An 11,473-nucleotide genomic window follows, 5' to 3' on the forward strand; every position below is an offset into this window, starting at 1 on the left:
ACTCATGTCATAACTTTTAACATACTCGTAGCATGCATCACTGCCATCGCGGTTTTCTTCTGCTTTAGATATGACAAACAGGACCAATATTATAAAGTTGGTGATGGCGAACACGAATTTTGGACTGAATGATGTGAAAGTGATTCTTCTGAAGTAGTTGGTTGATACATTAACAGCCAAGGGTAGTTGAGATGAAACCAATACTGAGAAGATGAACATCTCTATAAGTTGCAAGAGTTTGATGATGTTGTGAATGGTGTTTGGTTTTTCCATATTGTTATTGTGTTTTGATGGTTGAATCCTAGAATTAAGGGTTGGGTAGAGCAATCACTAAGGCAAAAGGAAGAGTGGTGGCCATTTGGAAGTTCTTTTGTTTTTGTGTTATGGTCTGGAGGTGAAGATGAGTGGGTGTGGTTTTTATAGCCCTTTTGAATCATTCATTATTGGCTTTTCAATTATTCTTTTTATTTCATTTAGTGGGCAAACCTATTATTTAATTTATTATCATCAAACTTTTATATTTAGGGGGTGTTTGAGATTGCTTATCTTTATCAACTTATAACTTATAAACTTTTTGAAAAGTGATAAGGTGTTTAGGATTGCTTATATGTGAGAGGAAAAGTTTCATAAGTTATACTTTTGTAACTTATTAACTTAATGAAAAATTATAAGAAGATAAAATAAGGAATCCCAAACACCCCTTAAGACTTATTAAGAGCCTAAATTAAATTTGTCATCCAAAGGCAGGTTTGGTTGTAGGGCATAAGGAGGAACTACTTAGATAATGCGTAATGGGGCTAAAAAAAGGGTTGATGGAGTTACAACACCACTAGAGCATTTTCATCTAAGCCCATATATTATATGAGGGGTGTTTTTATAATTTAGAAAGTGATTTATGGTGTTGTGAGTGAAGAGCGTATATATTTTAAAAAACATAGTGATTTTTCTGTATATTTGAAAAACTACTGTTCACCCCCTATGATTTTTTAATATATTTTGAAAGTGGTTGTAAGTGAAGGAAAGAGAAATGGTAATAATAAAGGTATAAAATAGTATCATTTAATTGAAAAGAAGAGATAAAATGTAGTGTGTTTTAGTGTAATTTTGAATTTAGGGATATGGGTTGGATGAGAATGAAGGAGAGCACTGTTCATGGTTAAATTTGGAGTAACACACTATTCATCTCTATAATTTTTTTAATATTTTTGAAAGTGGTTGTGAGTGAAGAAGAGAGAAAATGTAATGATAAAAGTATAAAAAATATTATTTAATTGAAAATGAGAGAGAAAAGATGATGTTTTTAGTGTAATTATAGAGATGAAAAATGGAAAATATAATAAGAATGCTCTTAGAGCATTCTCAACCCGTACCCTATAATTATGTGAGAGGAATTTGCAAATTATATGGTGGAGTTGTAAGTGGTTGTGAGTGTAAATTATAGGTAGAGAGGAATGTAGTGATTTTTTGTAAATTTGGGAAAACTTTGTTTGCCCGTATTTATTTTTTAATATTTGTTGTGAGTAAAAGAGATAGAAAACTGTAATGATAAAGTTATAAACAATCATTATTTAATTGAACATGAGAGAGAAATATAATGTTTTTTAGTGTAATTATAGAGATAGAGATATGAGACGGACTAAGAATGCTCTTACACCTCTAAAACAAAAGCTCCTCATTTGCTGACTATGCGTCACATAACACAAAACGTCTCATTTTGTAACCAATCCACTACACGTAGATTTAGACTAACAAAAAATGATAGGTTGATTTCAGATAACAATGATCACAGAGACCCAAGTCCGAGTCTCCGCATTCTTATGATTTACGATTTTGCATAATTTAGAATTTTAACAAAAAATATATATCGTATCAAACTTGGGGAATAGAACCAAAAACATCAATATTCTTTAGTGGACGAATAATCATAATCCAACTTTGACATGAATATATTGTTGAATATAAAAATTCTAATTTTCGATAAGATAAATTAGCAAAACTCGTTCTTTATGTTTGTACATTTTTTCAATGGACATTCTTTAGCAAACTTAATAACAGAAAATATTCTTTATATTTAAAAACTCTATCACATTTTATCATTTGACTCTAACCCAATTAAGTTTTCTCGTTAAATCTGGTCATGTGTCTTGCACATGAGAGTAGTTTTGTAATTTATACGTTTATTTATTTAATAATTAAAATTAAAACTTAAAGATATTTTAAAAAAGAAATTCTCTCTCTCTCTCTCTCTCCCCTATTTTCTTTTTCAATCCACCAATCTTCATCCTCGTCTCCATTAACATTTGCAATCCTTTCTTCTTCCACCTTTCAACCGCTACTCATCCTGCCACCACCTCCACCGGCACTTCCAGCACCTGCACCACCCACCACAAGCCGACATTGGTGATGTCGTTGGCCACCACCATCGCCCAACCATAAACTGGAACCCAAGTCGCTGCATCACAACCTCCATCATCAGCCACCAACTAACACCTTACTTTCTACAGCCGGCATCAACCACCTACAACCAGCCTTAAATCACGTCAGTTGTTACATCACAACCTCAGATGAACCCAACCAATGAATCGAAGCGAGGGTAAGTAATTTTTCATCGATTTCCGCCACCAAGTCTTTGTTTATACCGTTTAATTGATTGGAACGAAACCCTAGAACTTGAATTCGAGATTGAAGGTTTTTGTGACAACTGGCAATTTTCAGGTTAACTTCGTTAACTAAACACAGTTAAATCTTGTTGACTATGTCTGTAAACTCAGTTAGTTCTGTTAACAATGTTAATGAACTCTTATACATGTAGTGTCATGTATGCGTACATTTAAGTTGATGTGTCGTTGGTGACTTAAACAAGAATAAGTGGCTAATTATAACTAGAATAATAAACTCGTCATGCATGTTATAATAAACGTGGTATGTGACATGTACCGTATATGATAAGTATAATGTGTTATACGATCAATATGTTATGTTACTAGTTGTTACATGCTTATGTGATTTATAATAAAACTAGGTGATTAAACAAGTTACATTATATGTTATGTTACATGTTGGTTGTTTAGTTAAACTATGGAACTTTAGATTATAATACATAGGAAATGTTTTATAAATTGTGTAGAATGTCACATATGGATTAATAAAAGAAAACCTAAGGTATTATTCCATTAAATCAATAATAAAGGTTTATTAATACAAAGAGGTTACAAACTATTGGATTCCCAAAACTTTTCCTTTCCCTTTCCCTCTCTTTCCTTGGTCGTGAACCACACACACACACACACATTCACTTTGTTTTTGCAAACACTCTCTTTCAAACCCACTTCCATACACAAAAGACTTGGTGATTTTTGGGAAGCAAGGGGAGCGCATTTTTGGATCAATCAAGTAAGTAGGTTATTATGTCTTATTTTATAAGTATGAACCTTGCATCCAATTGATTTGGATCATAGAAAGGGGATGATCAAAGTTTGATGAGTCAAAAGAGTTGTATGTGTTTTGGTTTAGAAGTTTGAATCTTTTATAAGTATATTTGTTTTTCTTATGAAATTAAATGGATAATAGAAAGACATGAAATTTGATTGTATAAGAATGATCCTTGATGATTTAGGATCATAAGGATGTAAAAATCAAGACTTTGTGAATTGTGGTTTGAATCTGCTTGTTGACAGATTCTATGTCTTAGATTGTATGTTGAATAACTTAATGATACGTTTATGTTTTTGATTGATTTCTGATTCTATGAACAAGTAATTTGAATCTAGATTTCAAAAAGTCTAGAATATTAATTTTTGGACTTTTTTTGACTAGCTTTTATTATTTTACAAAATAGGGTTGCAATCCTGATTGAAAGATAAATTTTCTGAGCTGTGTTATAAATTGCCTAACTTGATGTTAAAAATAGATATGGGTATGATTCCACTTCTGGAATGTTCAAAATTGAAGTAGGAATATAATCCAATTGGTCTTGCATCAATTGGACAAATATAGAAGTTTTTAGAAATATTTGTGTACTGCTGTGTTAAAATAGGGACTGAAATTAGGTTGTTATAGAGTTTGAATATTCTGTATGTTTTGGTGAATTGTAAAATTATAAGAAAAATATATGTTATACCTAATACTTGTAAGAATATGTGTGAATTATTTGGTAATTTAATTAGAAGTTTTGGTTGGTTGGAAAAATCGGTTTTGATGATTGAAAACTTGTTAAGGATGATCAATATATTGGTTAGTTAAAATAGTTGTAATTTGTAATATATTGATTGTGCTAATTTGAATTTTGACTTTATGGGTCAACTTACAACTATTTGACTAAGTGGTTAGTCTTACTTGTGAAGTGTTGCAAGTGGTAGTAGTTAGACTTAGTCATAGGATTGTATGAAAAGTGGCTAAGTGCACATTACTTTGGTTATTGTTAAATTGCGATTAGGACCAACATGTAATCATTCAAAGTCTAGAATATTGGTCAAAAGTCATCAATGGGTCGTCGGTTAACATTTTGGACCGTCGGTCAACATTTTGTACCGTCGGTCAACGTTTTGGTCAACGGTCAACAAAACTCAATTTTTAGTCTTCGGTCATCGAGACTTGGACTTTTTAGTCAACGGTCAACAACTTAGACCTTTTGGTCAAAAGTCAAACGAAAAGTCAAACTTTGGTCAAAGTCAACAAAGTCAAACTTTGGTCAAAGTCAACAAAAAGTCAAACTTTGGTCAAACTTTAAATAAACAAGGGAATTGTTTGGATACTAAGGGTTTTAGGAATCGCTTAGCAAATACTTATTGTGCTTGTGTGATTTAGGCACTAGAACAACTTGACTTAGGAAGTTGACTTTCAATTTGAACCGCATTCGAGGTGAGTTTCACTACCCCACTTTTTACTTACTCCTTTTGGGGCGAAAGCATGCAACATACAAACTTTTGGATAATTGTAGACTTTTTAATACCTCATGGGTACATAGTGCACTTAAACTGAAGTCCCCCATGAACATTGGACCGTTAGCAATTGTATATTGGCTCGGTAATGAAAGGTAGTACTACTGGGTCTGACGAACCCCCTCGGGGCTCTCGGTTGAGGGAGTCGTCGGTCGTCTCATTTACTAGAAACACACTAGTCTTATATTAGACTCCGTGGGTGGCAACAAACTAACAAGTCTGCCTCAGTCACAATGGAACCTACACTAATGTAACATGATTGCTAGCCTAATTAACTCGCGGTATTACTAATGCATACATTATCCGTACATTATCCATGCTTTACTACTTACACTGTTTACTTACTAAATGATTTGTTTGACAAACTTGTTTTTTAAATTCAAACTGTGAACTCATCAACCATCGTGTTGACCCATTTTAGCATGTCTTTCTCAGGTCGCTGATAATGCAAGGATAGGAGTTGCATTCATGATCACCAATAGACATTGCATCATAAGTTGGAACTTTTTTTATTTAATAATGTTATGACATGCGCGTGTTTTGGGCGCCTTAGACTATTTGGTTTTGTTTAGGGATGTTCCCCGTTATGTTACGCTTCTGCATATTAAAACATTAAGACATTAACTCTGAAAGGTTTTCCCCAAATATGGGACAATAAAGTTTATCTAAAATATTTAGACGACGTTTGTTGTAACTAATGATTAAGATCCTGGTTTGTCACGCGCCTCGCAGTAAAACCCCGCATGTGGAAATTGAGGGTGTGACAGATTGGTATCAGACCCATTAGTTATAGTGAACCAGGTTGCATTCTAGTTAGTGATAAGTGAACTAGGTTGCATTCCTAACTATGACTGTACTTGTTAAGATAGTTACAACACACACATATTGGGTACTTATTCGTACACCCGCCTATGTTGCAGTATGTCATCATCCAACCCCGATCGTGCTCATGTGAAGGAACCCGTCACCGAAAGTGACAAACCATTGTCCCCAACACATCCTACATCTCCTTTGTCAATAGGGACGAAGAGGCACCTTACCGAATTGCCGGAAGGAGCAACACCTTTAGGTGAATCATCGCACACTCACTTGCTTAGGAGACAGAAGACATGGGACTGGTCCGAAATATGTTTCTAGTCTCGTCTTGAATGAGCATGTCCCACCTATGCCTAGTTTAACTAACCCCTCATTACCTAATGATCCGAAAACTGAGCCTACACTTCTTGTACTTCCGTGTCATGAATTACAAGTGATGGCTGCTGTGGTGTCTTCGTCGGAGCGCCAACGTATTCAAATGGAAGATAACAGATTGGGTATATATTATTTGAGGAGAGACTTAGATATGGCTAAGATCAGGATTTAAGAACTGACAGATAGGAACAGGCAACTTGGAGAATACCATCGTGGAATGGTATGAGCTTTTCACAAGGTGAAAACTGAAGTTGCTGAACTGGTTGGTAGAGTGCAGCATTTGACAGGCCATCTGGGTCTAGCAGTTGATCGAATTAGAGAGTTGGAGGAGCATCATGGACCTGAAGAGGATCCTGAGGAGGACCCTGAAGAGGAACCGGAGGAGGACCCTGAAGAAGGGCCAGCTGATAGTGCTGGGTCTGGGGTGACTCACTGATAATGGAAGATTTTTTTTTCTTTTCATGCTTAGTTTTCATAAACCTAGATGGGGAGGGTTGTTCCCATCCAACTAATACTTTTTGGATTTTGGTATTTGAACTTAAGTACTTTGTAAACGGTTTTTACAAGTTATTTATTCAAGTATTATTGTCTGAATTTATTATGTTGTGGTTATATGATTGCATGCCATTTACTTTATACTAGAATAATGGTTGGTATTGGAAGTATTAACATTGTTGTATTATGTGAATGTGAAGAATTATGTCTGGTCGTGGCGGACGTGGTGGTGGAAACCTTAACTTGACTCCAGCCGAGTTGGCAGCGCTAATTAATGAGCATGTTACGGCTGCGATGGATGCGGCTCAGGCTCAAGGACAACCGCAGGGAGGTAAAATCCCATACCTATTTGTCAAGAATCAGACAAATGTACTACTTAAGTGATCATATCCACAAATATAGAAACTTAAGTGTACCTCTACTTTAATTCAGGTCAAGCCGGTTGTACTTTCAAAAACTTCATGGACTGTAAGCCGCATGCTTTTTCTGGTTTGGAAGGAGCAGTTGGGTTGCTACATTGGATAGAGAAAGCAGAGTCCGTGTTCTCTATGTGCAACTGCCCGAATGAGAGTAAAGTAAAATTTGCTACTGGGACTCTAGAAAAAGCAGCTCTTACCTGGGGGAGTTCCCAGGTACAAGTGATGGGACTTGATGCGGCCAACGCTTTGACTTGGGCTGAGTTTACTGAACTGCTGAAAGAGGAGTATAGCCCGAGAGATGAAGTGCAGAAGCTAGAACAAGAATTTTGGAATCTTCGCATAGATAGTTCAGAAATTGAAACCTATACGAACCGATCGTATGAACTTGCTGTGTTGTGCCCACAAATGGTGAATCCTGCCTACAAGAGGATTGAGAAGTATATTGATGGACTAGTACCACAAATTCAGGGAATAGTAACTTCGTCCAGGCCGACTACAATTCAAGAAGCTATCAACGTTAGAGTCGAACTATTTAATTGAACTCGCCAACGGGAAAACCGTTGAGGTATCCCATATTCTTAAGGAATGCAAATTAGTATTGTCTACTCATACGTTCGACATTGACCTTATACCAATTGAACTCGGTAGTTTTGATGTGGTCATTGGTATGGATTGGTTGTCCGCGCATCAAGCTGCAGTAGGTTGTCATGAGAAGGTAGTTTGTATTCCAGTCGCTAATGGAGAAGTCCTAATTTTTCATGGGGAAGAGGGTGGTACCACCATGGGTGTTATCTCAATGATGAGGGCTCAAAAGTTGTTACGTAAGGGACACTTAGCAGTTTTGGCGATGGTGTCCGACACGAGGACGGAAGAGAAACGAATTGAAGATATTCCTATCGTCAGGGATTTTCTTGAGGTATTTCCTGAAGACCTACCTGGTCTTCCGCCCCACAAACAGGTCGAATTTCAGATCGAATTAACCCCGGGAGCAACTCCTATTGCTCGCGCACCTTATCGACTCGCTCCTAGTGAGTTGGAGGAATTGTCGAAACAATTGAAAGACTTGTTAGAAAAGGGTTTTATTCATCCGAGTTCATCACCATGGGGAGCTCCTGTGTTATTCGTAAAAAGAAGGATGGAACTTTCCGGATGTGTACCGACTACAGAGAGCTTAATAAGGTTACGATCAAGAACCGATACCCTTTACCACGTATTGATTATCTTTTTGACCAGTTGCAAGGATCTGGTTATTATTCGAAAATCATTCTTAGATCGGGTTATCATCAACTCAGATTTCGGGAAGAAGACATATCAAAGACGGCATTTCGCACTCGTTATGGCCACTATGAGTTTGCGGTTATGCCATTTGGGTTAACGAACGCACCCACAGTAATCATGGATCTCATGAATCGCGTTTGTAAACCGTGTCTAGATAAGTTTGTCATTGTGTTTATTGACGATATCTTGATATACTCAAAGACTAAAGAGGGTCATGAATGACACGGTTGATTTTGGAACTTCTGAGGAAAGAGCATCTTTTCGAAAAGTTTCCAAAATACGAATTTTGGATCCGAGAGGTTCAATTCTTAGGTCATGTGGTTAATGCGAAAGGTATTCATGTTGACCCAGCTAAGGTTGAGTCCATTAAGGATTGGCCGACCCCAAGAACGCCAACCGAGATTCGCCAATTTCTTGGTTTGGCTGGTTATTATCGGAGGTTCATTGAAGGATTCTCAAAGATCGCACAACCACTCACTGCTCTAACCCAAAAAAGGCATTTCATACAAGTGGGGAGAGGAGCAGGAAGCAGCATTTCAAATGCTTAAGCAAAAACTTTGTAGCTCACCGATTCTATCTTTGCTAGATGGAGTCGATGATTTTGTTGTATATTGTGACGCTTCCATCCAAGGTGTTGGATGTGTACTTATGAAACGCGAGAAAGTTATAGCGTATGATTCTAGATAATTGAAAGTCCACGAGAGACATTATACGACTCACGATTTGGAATTGGGAGCTGTTGTCTTCGCATTAAAGATTTGGAGACATTATCTTTATGGAACAAAGTGTCTTCAGCATATATTCGAGCAGAAAGAGCTCAATATGAGGCAAAGGAGATGGGTCGAACTTCTCAACGACTATGAGTGTGCTATTAAGTATCATCCGTGAAAAGCTAATGTGGTAGCTGACGCTTTAAGTCGTAAGGAAAACGTAAAGCCTCGAAGAGTTCGAGCATTGCAGTTAACTATACATGCAGGATTGACGGAAAGAATTCGAGAGGCACAGCTTGAAGCCTTAAAAGCAGAGAATTTTGATTTCGAAGCCTTGCGTGGAATCAATGGGAAGTCCGAAGTCGAATCCGATGGAATTCGGTATTACAACGACCGAATTTGGGTACCTCGTTATGGGAATTTGCGTGAATTGGTCATGGACGGGGCACACAAATCTCGGTATTTTGTGCACCCAGGTTCAGATAAGATGTACCAGGACTTACGAGAACTCTACTGGTGGCCTAGCATGAAAGAAGAAATTGCTAACTATGTAGCAAAGTGCTTGACATGTGCTAAGGTAAAGGTTGAATATAGGAAACCATCTGGTTTGCTTCAACAACAAGTAATCCCAATGGGTAAATGGGAGCAAATATCCATGGATTTCATAACCAAATTACCTAAGACTCCTAATGGATACGATACTATTTGGGTAATAGTGGATCGTCTGACAAAATCAGCACATTTTCTAACTATTCGTGAGACCGATAAGATGGATAGATTAGCTCGGATTTATATTAAGGAAATTGTCGCTCGTCATGGAGTACAAATTTCGATTATATCCGACCGAGATGCTCGATTCACTTCAAATTTTTGGCAGTCATTACAAAAGGCGTTGGGAACACACCTAAATATGAGTACAGCTTACCATCCGCAGACTGATGGTCAGAGTGAACGAACGATACAAACTTTGGAGGATATGCTTAGAGCCTGCGTCATTGATTTCAGTAAGAATAGGGAAACTCACTTACCTTTAGTTGAGTTCTCCTATAATAATAGTTATCACACGACTATAAAAGCGGCACCTTTCGAAGCTCTGTATGGGCAAAAGTGTCGATCACCATTCTGCTGGGTAAGAGTCGGTGAAAGCCAGCTAACTGGACCCGAGATAGTCCACGAAACGAATGAACGAATTGTGAAAATCAGAAATCGTATGGCAGCAGCCCTAGATCGCCAAAAGAGTTACGCTGATAAACGTAGGAAACCTCTAGAATTTGAAGTTGGAGACAGAGTGCTTTTGAAAGTGTCACCTTGGAAAGGTGTTATACGTTTTGGGAAACGTGGAAAACTAAACCCACGCTATGTAGGACCATTCGAAATTATTAAACGAATTGGCCCTGTGGCATACAAATTGGAATTACCAGAACAACTCAGTGGAGTACACAACGTTTTCCATGTGTCGAACCTTAAGAAGTGTTTGGCAGACGAAACTCTCATAGTTCCTTTAGAGGAATTAGAGATTGATAAAAAGTTACATTTCGTGGAGGAACCTGTTGAGATTATGGATAGGGAAGTAAAAACCCGAAGACACAACAAAACCCCTATTGTTCGTGTTCGTTGGAATTCGAGACGTGGACCAGAGTTCACGTGGGAACACGAGGATCATATGAAAGAAAAGTATCCTCACTTATTCAAACCCAATGATAAACCTTAGGTACGATCTAAATTTCGAGACGAAATTTATTTTAACAAGGGGATGATGTGACAATCTGAATTTTTTTCTCTCGTTCCTTTCCAGCCCTTGAACAACATTTTACAATTTTCAGAACGAAAATTCTTTTAACAAGGGGATGATGTGACAACTAGCAATTTTCAGGTTAACTTCGTTAACTAAACACAGTTAAATCTTGTTGACTATGTCTGTAAACTCAGTTAGTTCTGTTAACAATGTTAATGAACTCTTATACATGTAGTATCATGTATGCGTACATTTAAGTTGATGTGTCGTTGGTGACTTAAACAAGAATAAGTGGCTAATTATAACTAGAATAATAAACTCGTCATGCATGTTATAATAAACGTGGTATGTGACATGTACCGTATATGATAAATATAATGTGTTATACGATCAATATGTTATGTTACTAGTTGTTACATGCTTATGTGATTTATAAGAAAACTAGGTGATTAAACAAGTTACATTATATGTCATGTTACATGTTGGTTGTTTAGTTAAACTATGGAACCTTAGATTATAATACATAGGAAATGTTTTATAAATTGTGTAGCATGTCACATATGGATTAATAAAAAATAACCTAAGGTATTATACCATTAAATCAATAATAAAGGTTTATTAATACAAAGAGGTTACAAACTATTGGATTCCCAAAACTTTTCCTTTCCCTTTCCCTCTCTTTCCTTGGCCGTGAACCACACACAC

The 11,473-nt window shown here is 36.8% G+C and overlaps 1 protein-coding gene across 1 annotated transcript; it reads left to right on the plus strand.

The window, feature by feature from the left end:
* Window positions 1-6,271: 6,271 nt before the first annotated feature.
* On the plus strand, window positions 6,272-7,585 carry LOC143571462 (uncharacterized). Its single transcript, XM_077056878.1, has 2 exons — window positions 6,272-6,957; window positions 7,059-7,585. Exons 1-2 carry the CDS (start codon window positions 6,831-6,833, stop codon window positions 7,583-7,585), a joined length of 654 nt encoding a protein of 217 aa, XP_076912993.1. The 5' UTR covers window positions 6,272-6,830.
* The last annotated feature ends 3,888 nt before the right edge of the window (window positions 7,586-11,473 follow it).

The sequence above is a fragment of the Bidens hawaiensis genome, unplaced genomic scaffold (genome assembly GCF_021521415.1).
Source record: "Bidens hawaiensis isolate Kalapana, Puna unplaced genomic scaffold, B.hawaiensis_p1.1 tig00025380_1, whole genome shotgun sequence".
Lineage (NCBI taxonomy): Eukaryota > Viridiplantae > Streptophyta > Magnoliopsida > Asterales > Asteraceae > Bidens > Bidens hawaiensis.